General features: G+C 32.6%; 1 protein-coding gene across 1 annotated transcript in view; it reads left to right on the top strand.

Annotated features, from left to right (window-relative positions):
• TRDN (triadin) overlaps nucleotides 1-20,723 on the top strand; it is a 132,005-nt gene that overhangs the window by 105,932 nt on the left and 5,350 nt on the right. Inside the window, exons 8-9 of the mRNA XM_012734005.1 lie at nucleotides 136-315; nucleotides 4,707-4,766. Of these exons, the coding sequence (XP_012589459.1) occupies nucleotides 136-315; nucleotides 4,707-4,766 (240 nt within the window). The remainder of the gene's footprint in view (nucleotides 1-135; nucleotides 316-4,706; nucleotides 4,767-20,723) is intronic.

Below are 20,723 nucleotides of genomic sequence, written 5' to 3'. Positions count from 1 at the left end.
TAGTATTTATGTCAACAATACTCTACTTTATCATATTTTTTCATTCTTTAAATTACTCTTAGCAAACAATGGTAGATGGAATGATATATTGGAAAAAAACAAAAATAATCTTAACTTTTCTATAATGTTATACAGAAGAGAAGAAAGTGAAGAGTAAGGAAAAGACTGAAGAGAAGACTAAAAAGGAAGTAAAAGGAGGAAAACAAGAGAAAGTGAAGCAAACAGCTGCAAAAGCAAAAGAAGTACAGAAATCACCTAAATCCAAAGAGAAGGAAGAGAAAGAGACTGCAGGTGTATCTAAACCTGACCAGAAAGGTAAACATTAAGAGGAGGAGATTGGAATTTCTAATCGATTGGGCAGAGCAGATGCAGTAAAATTAAAATTGAAAAGACTAAGATGAGACTTCAGATGGGAATAAAAGCCTTGCGTAGGTATAGATACCCAAAACAAAACAAAAAATAATAAATTGGCTATTAAAACTTTAGTTTTTCTACTTGTAGAAATACTAAAATATATCTACATATCTAGTGATGCAATTAGAAATATCTTTAAAGGTGAATGTCAGTATCTAGTATTTAAAGGTTGAGGATAAATGCTGAAGATCTTGAGCTATGGGAACTCTATAAAGAGGTGGAACAAAAATTGTGTGTGTTATGCTCTTTGGGAAATTGCATTCCAGAGAAATGATGAAAATCTCACATTTTTTTAAAGGGGTGTATGTTCAATTCTTATAGAATAAATGTCATAAAAGCTATCCATACATTCCTGTTTCCTCTGTGAGAGCACATAATTTAGCATATAGATTAAATTATTAAACTCAGTAAACTTAATAAGAAAAAGTGACAGGAAAATGAATTCTCAAGTTTCATTCTTGCTCCTATTGTCTGAATTTATTACTTTAGAAACTCTGTACCTTACATATTGTACTGTCCTTCAAGAAGAGTATATCTTTACATCCTGACTTCACAAAAATAAAGCATTTAAATGGAGGTAGAGTACACATCTGAAATTATTTATGGAAAGGTGCTATATAAATATGAATGGTAGAATTTTTAGGAAGTGGCTGAGGGCATCCTTGTCTCATTTTCTGCCCTTGTTGAATCCTCCTTCCTACATCAATTCCTCACTCCAGGGGAGTAGCTGCTGCACAATCCTGAGGCTCCCTGTCCAGAAGGTTCTATCCCTTTGCATGGCAAGAATGTAGTTTTAAAAGGAGTGTGAGGAAAGGCAGAAGAAAGTAAATATTTTGTTCCATATCTTAATGAACCACACATTTTTTACTTAGGTGGTGATTATTTATTTCAAGGTAATTTTTAAAACATGAGTGGAATTTAATTTTTTGGATTCCTAACATTTTCCTTCAATGCTGAATATGATTATATTGCCTTGAAAAATTAAAAATGTTAATTATTGTACATCTTAAAACTATGTAATGAATTACTTTGGGTAGTATAAAGGAAAGTGGCTATTTTCATGTTAGAAAACAAGAAAATTGATATTTTGACTCACTGATATATTTACTTATTTAAAATGTGTATAGAGGTTTTAATATATTTTAGATTGCCCTTTAAAAATTAAAATAATTGCAAGAAAGCAGCTGAAACCATATTAAGTATACTTCTTTTATTTTTCATCCAAAATACAGCATACAAAAATGTTATTAAAATACTTACCTAATAAGTAGAAACATGAGTTTGATTTTTGATGTTCATTTTTAGAATTTTTTTCCTTTTTAGGTAACATTATTTCAATACATGTTTTGATAAACACTACCATCACTAGAACATTTTCAAATATTTATTTTCTCTATCAAATTCACATAAATGGTATTTTATTCTTATTAGCAATTGAAACTGTTAAAAAGTACATTACCATTTTCATTTTAAACTATTGTTTCATTTCCACATAAAGAGCTATTTACTTATAAAAAGGAGATTCAAATCAGAATTAGAAACAAAAATACAAATGTGATTTCATCAGCTAAATGAATGCATTTGTTAAAACAAGGTTCCCTATTGTGTCCAGCCACTATCAATTAAATTCATGTGTCATTAAGTAAGTAATCAAAATACTAATTCCAATAGCAGCTTAGACAGATAATTAAAAAAAATATTTTAAAGCACTCAGTTGAGTAATACTTACATATAGATGGCTATTTTTTCCTCAATTAATAGGCCCATGATATTTTACTATTTGGAAACAAATTTTTACATGAAACAAATATATTTACTGGCAATTGTTTACTTACAGAGTATCCATGCATATAAATTCATATATGGTTGATCTTAATATTGTACATCTAACCACAGATAAGATACATATGTGTATATACACAAGCCAAAAAATATATACATACATATATCATATATCATGTAATTTCATTTCAGTAGACCAATCTAAATCTGTTTAAAGTAAAATAAAGATTGGAATGATCAAACATTGCTCCTTGATTTTTCTGATGGTTTGTAAAACAATCTGTGGGAAAGAAAAAACCAAATCTCTCAATTGCTACTCTACTAATTTAAAATTTTTCTTTCCTTTTTTGTTATTTTGGAAAACCATTATCTATATATTTGTGGCAAGCAGAGAAAATATAGCTAGAGTGGATCAGCCATATAGCACATGTGCCTCAATTTTATTAAAGATCTTTTAAAAATTTCCTTTCTGTTGACATTCTGAACCCAGAATGTATTTCTTCCTACGGCTTCTCCCAGGCAGCACAACAAGACAGTAGCTGAATTGCATCCATCATAGTTCCTGAGAATCACAAAGAGAAGTGGACAGCAAATATTATTCCTAGGAAGGTGTTCATTTTGGGAAAAAATACTAAGAAGTAGTGCTTAAATATGAAATTATGTTATATGAATAACACCACCTAACTATGAGTCAGAAAGATGGGGCAGTTCAGATTTTATCTAGGAAAAATCCCCTATCATAATATTTGCATTATATTTAAATAAACATTTCTAAAATTTAATATCTTAAAGTTAGGACAGCTTTATTTTGCCTTATAGTATCATTAGAAATCGCTCAGCATATAACTGCCTGTGGTTTTAAAAAATATTTTATTATTTATATGTATACAAGAACTGGGGTATGGGTCGGAGGTGTGGGGTGTTGAGAGGATTGACCAGAGAGAGATTGGGGAGCCAAAACTGCAGATCTATTGGAATACACTGCAGATGAACAGAAGAGGTCTGCTGTGCTTTGCGGGATAGAACTCTGGCCATCCCTGGCTGGTGATAGAACTCATGCCACAGTGACTTGTGACAGCTTGATAGTGCTGAGACTTTAACCCCTGCACCACCAGGGACCTGATCCCAGGACCTGAAAACCAAATGGTATGGGAAAAAGTCACTGCTAGAATATCTAGGAACTCAGTGATTCCCAGATCTGAGAATTAATATCCTTTCTACTCTCCACTGTATTTGTTGGAAAATATACTTCAATTCAGCAATCAAAATATGTACAAAAACTTGAATCTTTAATAGCTTCACCTACTCATAGTTAGGTTACATTACATAGATTACATAGTAATGTAAAAGTTTATATTCTTATGTTGCAATAACAGCCTTTATTTTATTCCTAGACCTGGCAGAGTTTCATAATAAAATAGATTACACTAAAAACGTTGGTTATACTTTAAAAGAATAAATTGTACAAATATATTTGTATGTGGATTTATGCTGACAAGTTTAATTGCAGATGTTTGACAAACATAATTTGGAAAATTTAAAGATATATTATGTTGTATATATTCAATAAACTCTCTTGTTCCTTCAGCTGCCTTTGGATTGATGGAATAATAAAATCTCTATTTAGAAATATTAAATATAAATTAGCTTGAGCAAATTGATTTTATCATATACAAGTTTTAAAGAAAATGTGCTAAAATGTATGAATATAATTCATCAATTGAAATTTGGGTTGGAATGATCTCTGCAGAATTTAATGTTATGTGAGAATTTAAAGTTCAACTCAATATCTTCATATTAGAGGTATTGAAAACAACTCTTAAATTATTTTTGACCAAATCTATCCAAAATCTTGTTCTTGTTTACTTTTCACTTTTTCCATAGATGACAGATTAGTCAAGCCCTGGAATGATCTAGTCAAAACTAGTCAATAGCCTAAAAATAACATCATTTTACTGGTGTCAGTCTATTCTCCATGATGTATCCATGTATTTGAAAAGCATGTCCATGCAGAGAACTTTAGTACACTGAATAGGGGTCAGCCCTTCTAGTCGTCTTGTAAGAAAGCATTCTGCAGCTCCATTTAAACATTTAGCAGAGGGACTGGGCATGAAAATTCAGTAAAATGTTTCAAGTTAGAAATAATTTCCTCCTGTATATATGTGTTTCATTATTGCAATAATATTACAAGTGATAAGAATGTTTGCTTTAGATGACTTTCATGATAAATTTGATGAGCGGAGGTTCTGAACTTTTAAAAAGGCACTACAGTGTTACTCTGCAGTAGTCTGTTTTAATTTATTTAATTGAATTCTTTGTGTCTGAAATAAAGGGAACCTTATGTTTATGTCTTTTCCCCTGTCTGTTCATATGAGTGTAATTTATTCCTTCACAAACAGTATCATGGTCCCTAAAATAGAAATGTACTATTTTGTTTGTTTTGTTAAACAGAAAAAAAAGGAAAATGTTGGTGACATTTTTTCACTGTTTTTTTCTTTCTACTCTATCAGATCAGTATGCATTCTGTCGATATATGATTGACATGTTTGTCCATGGGGATTTAAAACCAGGTATTGCAAATAATTCTTGTAATTGTCTGTTTTAATAGTTTTTGCTTCTAAGATTGTTAACATTTTATGTACTAAGTTGTATTAATTAAAACTAGAATACTGCATGTGTAGATTTAAAGTAGAAAGCCAAAGTAAAACACTAACATTGCAGGGCCTTAAATTTTACTTTGTTTTACTGCATGAGCTTTTGAAAATTAAGTCAGCTGAAAGCTTTGAAAAAAATGTGCTAATATCTTTATATACAAAAATTGCTAATATCTTAAATAATATCTTGAAGTGAAGAGGAACATCTCAACATTGACCAATCCCACTTTTTATATACTACTCATTTAGTATTATGTAAAATCTTTACTGTCTGTCTTGTTTAGTTGTGATGGTTTAAGAATGTCATACATTACCCATAGTTCTGCTTTCAGACCAACTATTTAATTGTACATGAGTTGATTCGCTAGTGTTTATGAGTTTAAGGGTTTTATTGATAAAATAAAAAGAAAGATAAATTTAATAACATGTATGCCTCCTGTGTACATGGAGAGACCATGAATTTTTAAATGTCATTATCTGAGGAAATACCTACTCTCATGATCTTGAAAGTGTATTGTTATGATGTATAAAAAAGTAAAGGTTATTTAGACCAGCATTTCTAATCTGGAAGTTGAAGGAAAGAGGTTGAAGGGGAAAAGTATGTATGGTGTGCCTGTCTTTTTTATGTCAGTCACCATATACAGCTTTAGAAGTATATAAAAGGAAAAAAAAAATCAGTATTATCTTTGTTTCATTATTGAGGCAATACATAAAATGGAGTGAGAAAGCACTAATGTGACTTGCATTTTGAATAACAAGGAATGAGAAAAAGATCCCATTTTGGCATATTAATTTAGAGAAAATGTAAGTGATAAGACTTTGACTCTGACTGACAATTAGAGAATAAAACAATTCCTGCCAAATTTATTGCTCTGCATGTATCCAGTATTTATAAAACATTTGTGCTTCCATCTGTTTCTGTTTGGGATTAGTGGAACACCTGTTATTGTTTAGCTAAAGTTCATTATTAATTATTGGTAATGAGTTTTAAAGCTATAATTTGATTTTTCCCTCTGGATAAAGTATTTTCTTTGTATAATAAATAATGTGACATCTTAAAAAAATAACCCAAGTTGCATATCAAATTTCAAAACTTGTTAATGTATATTGATACTATGACATAGACCTAGGTTTTTTCTCTTTATTACATCAAACAAAACTTCTAACTAAAAGTGACTTAAAAACTTTCAGTTAAAGTTTTGTCTAAATACCTGAAAATGAGCTGAATACATCTAATTTCCTGAAGTGAATTTATACTATTATAGGGTCAGCAATAATCCTACCACAAGGATAGAGACCATCTTAAACTAGCATTAACTATGAGATTCAGTTAATTTTGTTGTATCTACTGAAAATTTTCCTGCATAAATCACTCTGTATTGAGGTAATATTGATTTATTAAGCTGTATTAATTTAGGGACATAAATTAACATCATTTTAAATGTGTGTTACCATACAACCCTACCACCAAAGCACCCATAATTCTCCACCATTAGGTCCTGCACTGTCTTTGGAAGCCCCATTTCTGGTGACTATAAGCTGCCAACATAGAAGAAAACTGTCAGACTTTGTTTGCATTTGTAAGTTAATCAAATATATCTCATTGTCACTATAATTTATAAATGGGCAAAAGATGCTTCTCCAAAGGAGATAGTCATAGGTCAACAGGAACATGAAAAATGTTCAAAATCACTGAATATGAAGAAGAGAAAGTTATGAAAGGCATCCAAATTGGGAAAGAATAAGTAAAGCTGTCCTTATTTGCTGATGGCATAATATTCCCTGTTCTTGAACTAGAAGAATCAACACTGTCAAAATGGTCATTCCTACCAAAGCAATATACAAATTCAACACAATCCCAATAAAAATATTAATGGTACTTTTCAAAGAACTGGTGCAATACTACTGAAATTATATGGTATCACATATACACACACACACACACAAAACCCAAAAAAACCCAAATAACAAAAGCAATCTAGACAACGAAGAAGGAGAATGGAGTTACTACCCTTCCAGAAGCAAGTTTTATTGTAAATCCATGATAATTGAAACAGCCTGGTATGAGAACAAAAACAAACACACAGTTAATGTATAGAATTGAATTGAAAGGTCAGAAATAGACTCACATGTGTATGGACAGTTTATCTTTGACAAAGAAGCCAAGCAAATACCCTGGAACAAGAATAGCCTCTTAAATAAATGGAGTTTGAACAACTGAACAAATGTGTGAAATGAAATTAAACCATGACCTCACACCATACACAAAAATAAACGTAAATGGATCAAACACTTGTATGTAAAACCTGAGACTATAAAAATGCATAGAAGAAACCATGGGCAAAGCATTTCATAATATAAGCTTTAGTGACGCCTTGAGGAATTTGTCCCCAATAGTAAGGTAAAGTGGATATAAATGCTGTAACTTCAGCAAACAAAAGCTTCTGTATAGTAAATTAACCATAACTAAAATGAAAAGAACACCCAACTGAATGGGAGAAAATATTTGCATACCATATGCATGAAACAAAGGGCTGATATCAAAGAGCTACAAAGAATTCATAAAACCCTACAAAATAAAACAACTCAGCTTAGAAGTCAGCAAAAGAATTAAACAGACACTTCTGTAAAGAAGGCATTCAAATATTATACAGGCCTGTTTAATATTTGAAGCTGATGATCCCTACAATTTTGCTAGGGCTAAAGTGACTAGGATTAAATGTTAGTCATTTTCTAACATCAAACTATTCTAAACTGGTCAAGGCATATATCATTTGCAACACAGACTCAATTTATGCTGGTGTGTGTCTGTGTGCCATGATTGAGAGCATACATGGTCAAGATAAATTCTTTAGATTAATTTATCTTTATCAACCTTCTAGTACGTTCAATTTCCTTTTTAATATTTTATAGCTAGGCATATTTTTCTTAAGCTACAGTCATGCTGATGCTTTAATTCATTAGTTAGAATCTTTAAAAGAAATATCATCATCTTACTTGACATTTTCATATTCCTCTTCATCAACTTCCACCTGTGCCTAATGGATTATATGCATTGCTAGGCAAAGTCAACCAAGTTAAACAAGAGACATATTTTTATAAGTAAGGAATCACATGGTTCACAGGTTTCTATATATTCAGTGTAGATAAAGAAGTCAATTTAAATGTTCAGTACAAGGACTAGTGTGCTTTTACTTAGTAATTTTAGCAATTTTTTTTTTTTTGGTTTCTCAACCCTGTAGACATTATGATTAAATTTCCATACAAGTTAAAGTTTACCCCTTAGATGTTATTCCACCATTGAAATTCTAGCTTCTGCCTGACTTTTACTTGAGCCAAGAATTCATGTCAAGGTAATTTAATCTACTTTTGGTGTCATTTATCTTCTTAAAATTGAAGGTATTCACTTATGAAAATCTTCTCTAACTATAATAAGATGTTCTTTGGCAACCTGTATTCCAATTCTATGGATTTTAAGTCCACAGCCAGAAAGAACCTCAAGGAATAAGTTAATACTCTCATTTTATTAGGATCCTTTTCTTGAACTTCAGTAGTGCTTAACTATATTTTTGGTTTGATCTTGCTGAGAAGAGGTGAAATGTAATTGCATTATAGGTACTGTTATTTAATGGTTTAATCTAATGTATTTTAGGACTTAGTAGGCTATACTGGTAAGAACTCCATAAAATTGAGCCTTATTTAACTCTTCTTCAAAATATTGTGGTCCAAGTCAGACATAGCTTCATAAAAACATATTTATCTAAGTTTTAGCATCTAATTACTTTCACAAAACAAAAAGTTGGGAAGTTTAAATGTTTGCTTCCTAATTATTTGTTGGGTTCCACAGCAAATTGATAATCCAGAAGATAAAATGTGGCAAAATAATTTATAAATTAAGGATGATTTTATAAGTATTTAGGAGAGGATCAGAAAATGTATATAATAAGTTCACTATACAAGGAATAAATAGTTATTTCTACTTACTATCTAGACCTCTTAGTAATTATTTTTATATTTTCAACCATTTATTTTGTACAGGAGTCAAAATAAAGAGATGCTAAATATTGTGCTTAGACAAAGCAGATCAAGATGCTCATTACATGAATTCTCTATTTTGTGATTGTATATACTCCAAATTGGAAACATCTTCAGAAAGTAACCAATTTCATCAAAATCTACCTTGCATCTGCCATGAAAATACCAATTTTCTCATTTCAAACAGTTAATAAACTCTAGTATATCATTACATCTAATCTGCTACAACTTGCATCACCAAAATACCCCTGAATTTTTTAAAACTTATATGACTCATAATTTTGTTTAAAAGAGGATGTCATCTTCCATAATTGTAAAATATTTTCATTTTTTTAAGTTTATGAGAATTAATTGGAACTATTAATTCAAACATTTTATTTTTCATTTTTACATTGTTAACTTCTGATACCTGCTTTCACTTTTCTTTAGCATGTGTTAAAAATCACATAAAATAAAATAAAAACCATAGATTTTGCTAAACAAATTTTATAAAAGATAAAACAATACCATCCTTTTAACAACATGGGTTGGTCCAGGTTGTTTTCACAAACTAGTGCATGGTGTACTCTCACTAATGAAAGACAGACTAGATAAAAATGCCATATTTGCATTTTGTCCTTTGAAATGTGTTATTCACTTATTGATTATTGAGTTGGAGGAAGTTCATTGTCATCTGTAGTTTCCACCTGAGACTTCACTTGAGTGATCAATTTTGTCCTAATCATTATAATCATTAAAATTTAACATACCAAAGACTTTCTGTATTCACCTTCTGATTCATCTCATAACTGAAATATATATCTTCATCTGTTCACTTTCTTTCCTTTTTTTTTTTTTGGCAGTTATAGATAGAAAATAAAAATTCTAAATAGTGTTTAATGAAACTAAAAGTAGACCATAAAAATAGTTCCTCTGGGCTTCTATATTTTCTTAAATGATTACACAATATTTTAGTCTAAACAATCTGAAAACTGAATGGTGATGGCTGCTAATGAAGTATTTTATAACTACATCACCCTTTCAGGCAATTTTATCATTAGTCTATTTTCATATTACTTTGCTCTTTTTCTTTGGCATTTCTTGGAATAACTGATGAGTAATAACAAAATAGTTCCTGAGTTCACTGAAATGGAGGATTTTTAAGATCTAGGATAAATAAGACAATAATGATCTCTTCATGTGTTCTGGAATTTTTAAACTGTCCAATGCTGCCACATGAAATAACAAGTTAATTTTTTTTTCCTGTTTAAAAAATAAATTATTTTTGTCTTGCTTCCTCAAAAAATCTATACAAAGAAATATCAATCTATAACTAGTTAGAATTACTTAAGCAATAAAGCTCAGAAGCTAAGTCTGACCTTGAGAACCAATGGAAAGGACATAAATGGCATCACATAAATCAGTTTTTAAATACTTTTCTCATATTTTTTAGTTTTTGAATTTTAGTTTATAAGATTTGCTTCTTAATGTTGTTTAAATAATGTATGTAGATAGCAACTTCTCTATATTAGCTTTCTCTTATGGACTTTGCTAAAGATAGTGCTTTTCATGTGAATAATCAAAGGATTTAAGGAAAAAGTAAAAATTGGAATGGACCTTGAGACATTGGCAGATGACATAGAATCACAGTATCATGAAAAAAAAATTGTGACTACTGGGTAATGTAACATAGAATCACAATATCTTAAATTTTTTTGTGTGTCTACTGGTTGTTGAACATTTACTCTCTTGCTGGGTTCTTTATTTGAACCCTATAGAATCTAGGGAAGTTTATATTATCATCCCTGTTTTATAGTTGACATAAGCATGTACAGAGAGCTCAGGTGATTTGCTCATGTCACACAGTTTTCTAAGCCTACCTAATTATAAAGCCGTCAGGATTAGGACCAAATCTCCCATCTTTTCAGACATAGGCAACTTCAAGTGGTTCACTTTAGTTGACACTTAAGGAAATTAGAAAGTAAAACAAAATTGGAGATACTGTACAAGATGACTTGGAGCAGAAGGATTTGGAAATTTCAGTGAGGATAAGTACAAGGAAAGAGATTAAAGCTTGATCTTGGAAGGAATGTAAAGTATGAAGGTTGATCATGGGATTTTTTAAATACCCAAATGGAAAGAGGGGAAAGTGAAAATGAAGTACTCAGAGATTGTTTACCTGAAAAGCAAAACAAATTAAGAAGTGCCATAATAGTGAGTAAAGGAAGAGAGTGGGTCATTTTTATTGAAGTCGGCAAAGCTGAGAGAGTTGGACACTGAACTCATTGCTTATTCTGAAAGCCACAGATGGTATTCAGCTGTGAAAGGGAAAAACTGGGAAGATCCTAGTCCAGATCCCATTTGTTAAGCACCTGCTAAATACCAAGATTCATTCCAGGTACATTCACATACTCATTTAATTCTCACAACAAATACTGAAATTGGCAGTTGTATATTTAAGTGTGGCTTTTCAGGAAGAGATCAGTGATGGAAATAGCATGAGTAGGAGATCAAATGAAATAAGTCATAGTATAAACACCAGATATCTTCTGTGTACTTTTCAGCCCCAGGTTGAGCAGAGAGGAAGATATAGAATACTAAAAGAAGACCCCTGATTTTAATATGTAGAGTGAGTGGTTGTTTGAAAAAAGAAAGGAATTTAAACTTGAAATTTGGATTGTATCGTACACTCATTAAATGCTCTCAAGTTTTAGAGAAGTATCTGTGATTCCTGGTGTCAGAGAATATAATGCACATTAAAATCTAAAAATTGGAAAATATTGATGATGTGCTGTGGAGCACATAGGGATTACTATGTATTCAGATACAAAGACTAGAAGGAAAGGAAAAAATGGAATGGAACATGGAAGCAGATATGAAATTGATGTGGTCATACTACTATTTTTAAAGATTTATTTATGCGTACAGAACTGGGGTGCCAGGCCAGAGGTGCGGGGATGAGAGGATTAATCAGAGACAAAGTGGGTAGCAGAATAGGAAGGTAAATGAAATGCACTGCTGAGAGGAACAGCAGTAGGTCAGGAGAGGTCTGCTGTGCCATGTGGATCCCCTCTCTGGCCAGGGATGGAGCTCAAGCTGAAGCATATGCAGCTTGTTCACAGTGCTGTGCTTTAACTTGGTGGGCCACTTGGGAGGACCAATGTGGTCGTATTAAATGAGATTATCAGACTGGCAAAAGGATAAATCAAGAGTAGGAAATATTGGGGAGTTAATGCCTGGTAAATCTGCGGTGGCATATCAAAGACCCCTGACCAATCAAATAGAAACTGGAGGGAAAAGAGCCTTTGAAAGATTTGAAGAATTCTGAACCTGGCAGCATTTCAGAGACTCTGCTTTGGGGATTGGAAATGAGAAAAAATCATAATATTGATAAAACTTGAGTCTAAAGATTTTGATAGAGGGAAGTGCAAATTCTACTAAACTATTGTTCATGTAATTGATGATGGAAACTATATGCAAGAGACTTAAGAAATTAATGCTACTTTTAGAGGTGTGAGCCGATACCTTAAAGCACCCACACTGTTGGAAATAAAAGTGACCTCAGTCAACACGATTTAAAATGAAATTAATCTTACATACAAAATATTCACACTATCTTAACAATTTCTATGTATTCAAGTGGTAGAAACTTACATGAAGTCTACACATAAGTGTGAATGATATACATGACAATTTGCTGAAACTGCATCACCAGGGAATATTAGCACTGGACTTGCTTATAATCTAAAGTGAAGCAAAAGATTCCCTTCCATCTTTGGCTGATTTCTGTGTTTCCTGTGATTTTATTTTATGCTTCAGAGGCAGCCATTCAAAGCACTAATATTACAGGTTGTGAGAACAGGTGGCTAGGCACAGACTCCACAGCCAGACCACATGACTTTAACTCTAGGCTGAGCCACTTGCTTGAAATATGACTTTAGCAAGTCCATCAATCTCTTCAGGACTCCATCTCCTTCTCTGTCAAATGAGGATGATAATGGGATTTGTTGCAAGATATTTGAGCAGATGGTCAAAATGCACTTAGAGTCCACGGCTATCTGAGGGTTGGCTCTTCTTTACTAATTGAACACATATCTAAGGGTTGTTACAAGTAGCATTTTCTCAGGGAAAAGGAAATGTTTTTTTCAGTTTCAATTAACAAATAACATACCACACTGACTTTGCCCATTCCAGCCAAATGATGTCTTCTTGCCTCAGTTCAGCTACCTATAGAATTATAACATGATTGTAGAATGATAATAAGAAAAAAATGGAAAACTCTGAATAGCATACATTAATGAGTGTGGTTTAAGTGTCTTCTAGATGGTTTTGAGAATAGTTTGACTGTGGCTACAGCAGTGAATATTGACATATGGTGCCTTCATCTCCTTTCCCGTCCCCATCACTTTTTAGATATTTGATTGGATTATCATAAATCGTCATCATTTCCTCTCTAGCAAGTCTTTATTGTCTTACATACAGTGTTCCATCAAGAAACATTTGCTTTACACCTCCCGGATACATGATGTTTATTGATTAATTTAAAAATCTATAGTATTTAAGTTGACAAAAAAAAAAAAAAAGTGTTCATGATTGTCCCAGTACAGCCCTCTTTATTTATTCCTCAAAGTAATCTTGTTATTTAAAAAGGTGACAATTTTCTAAGCATTGCAAACAGGTTGTACAAAGATTCTTAAAGGAGTTATTGGTAGTATCTCCAGAGACACAGGATCAGAATTAACAAAGGCTGGTTTAACGTCTACATCAGTAAACTATGGGCTGCATACAGAATAAAGCAAAAATACAAGATGTAAAGGAGAATGAGCCTATATTTAATTTCAGGCATGCATAGTTCTAGACTTGGCATATGCATATGGAAGTTGCCTTCTAATTATTTGAAGTCTATGGAAGCTGTTCAAGATAAATGAATCAGATTTAACTATTTGATAAATCAACCTATTAAACATTCTAGTCACTACAAATAGGTAGAATGTACACAGAAATAGATCCAAGCGCTTCTGAATGGCTGTGGTTCTTCTGTTGCTGCTACCACTTTCTCAGTCAAGTTCATTGCAAAAAAAAAAAAAAAGGGGGGGGGGAGGGCTTTTATTTTGGGGAAGAAGGCTAGTCAATAAGATTTCTGTCTCCACAATGAAATGTTCATGTAACCTCACTTTCTCTGTGTCCATTTAAAAAGCACAAAATGGAAGTTTAGGTTTTCATTTTTCTCACTTTCCCAGAATTTAGTCTCTTACCCTTTAAAAAGAGGTGTCAGATTGTAGAGGGATTTCTTAGCTGTGAGGCAGTTGCATTAAAGTGTCGTTTTAGTCTTAACTTTGACACTATTAATGGCACAGACCTGCTGTCAGACAAGAATAAATTCCTCTCAGGTATCCTACTGAGACTATTCAAAGCATGTTCTAAAATAGTCTAAAAAGGAACAAATAATGCAAAGTAATTTGAATTACTGCATGAGAAGCAAGGAAAATTAAGGCTTAATCAAAGAATTATCAAACTAATTAGGTGTTATTTATTAATGTGTCATGTCTTATAATAATCTTATCTGTCAGTTTATATGCAAGAGTGCTGATTTAAAAAAGCATTCTAGTAATTATATGAATATATTCTCTGAGTGCTATTCTAAGGCTCATTTTATTTTCCCAGTAAAGGATAGAGAGTTTAGGACTTTCTAACCATTCAAATAAATCTATAGTTCTTATCCCCTTATCCCTTTTCTTAAGTAGATCTTTTTTTTTTTCAATATGGAAATAACAATTAACTTCCATGCCTATTATGTATACCTAAATTTGAAGTTAAAAGATTGATGTAACTATTTTCATAGCGACCTATTTGGTAAAGGAATAATCATTATCCTTAGGTATTTATTCTCCCCTCAGTAGGATGTTTGTTCAGGATGAAGCTGTTAGAATTTTTACAATGTTGACATTACTGATAGTAGACTGCTAAGCCTGTTCAGTAATTTAATAGTGACACTATCCCAATATAGTGCACACTTTCGGTTTTTTAAGAAAGTGCTGCATTAAGATTATTAGTGAAACCCTAGTGTGTGCTTGATATCTGTGGTCATGATGGGAGTTTCACAGTAGAAGAAGGTAACAATCTATTGGAGGTTATGACAGATAAAACAGTGAACGATAAAAAGGTGGGAGAGAAAATTGAAGAAGGAGCTAATTAAGTACGAAATCATATAATGTTGAATGTACTCACTATAAACATCTAGAAAGCTCAGGGCCACAGAGGTTACCAGTGACTTTATAAAGGTATAACCATAGCATTTTTCATTGCTTATCAACTTTAATGTCATTATTAGGGTTAATTGCCTACACTGAATTTAGAATTTATTCTTACATAGGTGATCAATTTCTCCCCTAAGGGGGAAAAAGCAGTGAAATAATTGAAATAATTAGATGGACTTTTTTTTTTTTAACAATATGAACTGAGAAATAAATAAAGGTAAAAACTGAACAAAGTTTTTGTTATCTTTATCACTGTGTGTCAAATTAGAGTCCATTATATTTTCTCATTCACCCTTAATTATTTATATCATATCTTTCAAATCTCCAATACTCTATTTAATTCAGTGTTTCTGCTTTGTGGTTTATATTGCTGCTTTGTTGTAGGAAAAAAATGTCACCTGTGAACCACTTTCTACTGCAACCATCCACAGCCTTTACTTAATGAGCTTGTTTAGTAGATAAAACTTGTTTGTAACAACTGGAATTTCATATAGAAAGTGAGGGAAAATAGACATAGGAGAAGTACCAATATTGTCACATTGAAACGAGTTGATAATTTAATATTCTCTTTTATGGAGGTGGCACAAGACATGTACTTTTTCTGTTATTCATGGCAATGATTACATTACCAATGATTTTCTGCCAGGATAATTTTTTTTTTGTATAGTTATAAATAGCTTCCTGGTAGAGACTGAAAAAGGAGTGTGCATTGTTTTAAATGGCAAAATAGTTTCAATTGCACAAATTTAAAACAGGATGAAAAGTTGGATGACTTCCAAATGTGTCATTCAAGTAGGTGTATATTTATGAATTGAATTGTGGTGTTAAGCTTATGAAATAATTATTAATATGCTCCCACTTTTCCTTTATATATTATAGCTCTGGACTGTTTATCTGCTTGTAGTTTAAAATGTATAATATTTTATCACCTTTATTAAAGAACTCACTAGAAAATCCTACATTAAAACAAAATGTCAAAGATATGTTTCTCTTCCCTCAGGTAAACTCCAAAACCAGATTTTCTTTTTCTTTTTCTTTTTTTTTTTAATTTGGCCCTATTATTATTCAGTTTCTTTGAATTGCTTGTGAACATGTAATATTTGCATGTGTCAGAGAAAAAAAATTAAAAATGAAAAGGGTTTTACCCACAAGTGAAGGAAAGAAAAAAAAAAAAGTAAAAAAGTGGAATAGTGCAATATTCCTTTGCTTTGCCTTGTCCTCTACATGTGGAATAGCTGATTAGGTGTTTGTTGAAAATTGAGAGTTGATTTTAATTTGAAGGAACTCCTGTTTTACAAAAGTCATATTCTTTAAAAAACATATCTTCCTGAATGTGAGGATAGGGATAAAGGAAATGCACAAAGAGCTTGTCTAACATGACTGAACTGGAACTGGAGAAAAGCTCAAGTGCTCATCTACATGTAATTCTGCATACGCCACTTAACAATCATTGATGACTTTAGATGTAGTGATGATAACATGATGATGTTGATGATATTGATGAGGATGAGGATGATGAAAAGATTTACCACTTACTGATTGTCATGAAAACTGTCATGCATTGTGCTCAACTCTGGACAAGGATTATCTCATTGTATTCTCACCAGACCCTAGGAAGTGGGTCATAATCGCTCCAGAGACCTCATAGATTAGGAAATTAAACCAAGAAGCTTGGATGAGATGGCTCATTATTATTTTCAACTTTTTAAAAAGAATGATACATATATTTAAAAAGCTCATTGCTATATAATTTTTCTTTTGTCTTTTTGTTCCCTCTGTTTTCTAAGTGGTCTAACTTAGATAAATTCACAATCTCAGCTCCCTTCATAATGTAAGTTAGACATATGCCACTAAATTTTGTCAATACAGAGGTCAAGAAAGCAGTCAATTTCGAATACCTTTTCTCTTCCATTGTGACTGGTAAATGATAGGATTATTAAATCCTCAAGTGGGATGGCCTGTAAAGCTATGCTATTTGGCTTATTATCAAAATTATGAAGGACATCTTAGATATAATTTAAATCTAGATTTCTTGAGTCTCTGTTAAGCTGGATAGAAGGCCTAATAAAATAATAGTCAGTCGCATTAACAGATTTTTAAGTGGATTGTGTTCTAAATGTTTAGAGTGAGAGAAAATTTAGAGGGAAGAGAACATTAAAGACATTTATCTCTAAGGTGGTGGGTGATTCCTGACATTATTGAGAATGAAAACAACAGATTCTAGTGTTTTGGGAATTGATTTAGCAATCAACTGTGCCAGCTGCTCTCTGTCAATAACCTCTTTGGTAGAATCCTAAAGTCAAACAACCAGATAAGATGAGACAGAAGGAGGCATTATTTATTCTTCATGTTTAGATAGTTTACAAAAATGTCAAGCCTCCTACCTCTTGAGAAGTAAATTTGTTATTCTGCTTGTAAATTATTTTAATACATTTTGTAAATGTGATGATTTTGTCTTGGGAATCATTTCTGCTCTTCATTCCTCAGCTTTCTGTAGGCCACTGACCACTTTTCCATGGTCAGTCATTTGGTGTAACTTGATTTTCAGTCTTTAAGTACATCTTTAAAGTGTGCTGACTCTGAAAAGTGGTACTGACTATAAAGTCTGAAACATTGTATTTTGACATGAGAACTATGATACATTAAATGTGCTCATATGTGCCGTGTTATAATTAGCTGAGTAATAACCAATTTTATTAGGACTGAGACTTCAATAATAGCAGAAAAACCATGCATTTCAAATTCTACTCAATTGTGTACATAAAATTAGTAATGACGTAATATTTTCAATATCTTTCATAGCATAAAAATTGATTCCTATAGAATGTGTAATTTTTACCTTATAGCTACTACTAACCACTCAGCATCTCAAGAGTACATTCTGGGAAGAGAATGTTAGACATTAACATTGGAAAACAGCATCTTCAAACCGTAGCACTTCTTTTTCTTTCTTTTAAAGATTTATTTTATTTATGTATACAGAACTTGGGTACAGGCCAGAGCTTTCAGGGAGCAGTGAGAGGATTCACCAGAGGCAGAGTAGGGAACAGAACAGGCATATCTGTTAAGTACACTGCTGGGGGAACAGCGGGCAAGACAGGAGAAGTCTGCTGAGCCATTTGGGTCACCTTCCTGGCCAGGGATCAAACTCATGCTGATGTGGCTGTAGCTAGCTTCACAGTGCTGAGTTTAACTCATTGCACCACCAGGAGGGTCCAGTATGCTATTTTGAAAGTAATGTCAAACTTAAAGAAAACATGCTATGCATTAGGAATGTGTACACCTGTTCTAGTTGCAAGTGACTTGGGTGAATTTGGTTAAGTTGTTCAGCTTTGTATTTCAGTTTATTGAACTGAAGAACTCTAAGAACTCTAAGGCACCTTTTGGCACTAAAATACTGTTTAAGTTGTTCAAGTTACTTCAGTGCAAAATTCTTTAGGCCTAAACACACAATTCCTATAATCTTTCAACTTGATAGGACAGTAAATAGCCAGACTATATTCCAAACATTATCTCTTCATTGAGCTGTTTAATCTTCATCTTCTTCTTCATCTTTTTCAACTAAGTTTTTCCCACCACCTTTGGATAAATGTATTTATATGCCATTTGCACAGGAAGATTGCGCTTCCACTTATAAACAAAGTGTTAAAGTTTCTCACAGAAAGAAAACAAATGCTTTGGTGTGGAACCATAAATGATTGCAAAACATACATTTTTTTAATTTACTGTTTTGGAAACATTTTACTTTCTACTAAAAGGTAAGGAACTGAGAACTAATAACTCTTTAGTTCAGTCTGTTCATATTCAAACACTCCAGAAATAGCAAGAGTGACATTTGACAATGTTAATTTTTTTCCTTCGTTCATTTAAACGAATATTTTATTTCTTAATTCTTCTTGTTCTTTTACCAAACATGTGGTGATATTCTAGATTCTGTCCTCAAATTGTTTGTAGTCTAATGAGTTTTTTTTTTAAGATTTATTTACTTGTGCATACAGAACTGGGGTACAGGTCAAAGGTGCAGGGGCAGCCAGAGGATTCACCAGAAACAGAGTGGGGAGCAGAACAGGCAGATTGACAAAGTACACTGCTGAGGGGAGCAGCGGGTGAGACAGAAGAGGTCTGCAGCGCTATGTGGGTCACCTTTGGGGTGGGGTTGGAACCAGCACTGAAGCAGCTATGGCTTGGCTTAGCTTTGCAGTGCAGCGCCCCAACTCACTGCACTGCCAGGGAGTGAGGACTTTTTTTTTTTTTTTAAAGATTTATTTATTTGTTCATACAGAACTGGGGTACAGGCCAGAGGCTCAGGGGGTGGCGAGAGGCTTCACCAGAGACAGAGTGGGGAGCAGAACAGGCAGATCTTCGAAATACACTGCTGAGGGGAGCAGCAGGCGGGACAGGAGAGGTCTGCCACGCCATGTGGTCACCTCCGGGGAAGGCAGGAATCGAACTCATGAGGAAGTGGCTTTAGCTTCTCAGTGCTGTGCTTTAACCCACTGCGCCACCAAGGAGGGCCCGAGTGAGGACTTTTTAAAAAACAGTTTAGACTTATAAATACACAAATGTATTGAGAATCAACTGATAAATAATATATTGGCTACTCTGGGAACATAAAGAGTTGTCACAGGAATGAATAAAATAAAGAAAATAAAGGAATAGATAGAAGCTTGTATTTGAGTAATAAGTGAAATAAGCCAATTGTAGGCACTTTTGCAACTGGAAATTAGAAATACCAGAAAATTAACATTTCATTGGAAAATTCCAGTACAAGAAGATATTTGCGCTGTGTAAGTACATACGGTAGCTTTAATTTTTATTTTTTAAGTTGAGATTTAAGTCCATATAATTTGCATCATTCATCTCTTTTTTTCTTTATTTTTACTGGATTTGGTCTTTGTACAAAAAAACGAACCCTTCATATTATGGATTTGTATGCTTCTCCTACCTCTGTAATTTATCCTGGCCTCTCACAATGGGTAAATATGATTTGATGAACAGTTGAGACACTGTTCAGAAAATTAAAAGAAGTTTTTGAAGAAAAGTAAATAGTAAGTCTGAATGTTTTATAAACATCTCAGTCAATAATCTAGCTAGTATTGTGGAAATAAAAGTCAGTAGCAATGAGAGTGAGCTTTAAGCACTCAACCACTGCTTTAGGTCAAATAAACATCTAATAATTAAATTGAACACGACTACTGAAGTAAACGATAAAATTTATGCTGGGAAGTGAATATTGACAAATCTTTCTCTCTTTGACAAAAGAGTATATTCTTCTGACAACAGATTGGATACTTGGCATGTATCATGGCCTTTCAAGTAGCTATTAAATAATAGAAAAATAAAAAAAAAAAGACCTTAATCTTAAATTGGGTCTGTTCTCAATGCTTGAACTTAACTTAGGCAGTTTTGTTCTGGAGATCCTTTCTTTACATACGAAAAATTAAGGTGTTGGGATAAGTAACTTCAAAAATTCCTTTTACATCCAAAATGCTATGGTTATGATTCTGTGCTGCTTTTGTTATTGTTGTTAGGTCCTAAACATCAGACACTCTGTCAGAGTGAGCTACTAAGATAAATGGAGCAATGATATGATCTTACTCAA

Source organism: Condylura cristata, unplaced genomic scaffold, assembly GCF_000260355.1.
Source record: "Condylura cristata isolate star-nosed mole 26May11 unplaced genomic scaffold, ConCri1.0 scaffold00001, whole genome shotgun sequence".
NCBI classification, from domain to species: domain Eukaryota; kingdom Metazoa; phylum Chordata; class Mammalia; order Eulipotyphla; family Talpidae; genus Condylura; species Condylura cristata.
Note: the sequence above shows the minus strand (reverse complement) of the source record. Positions and strands in the feature narration are given on the sequence as shown.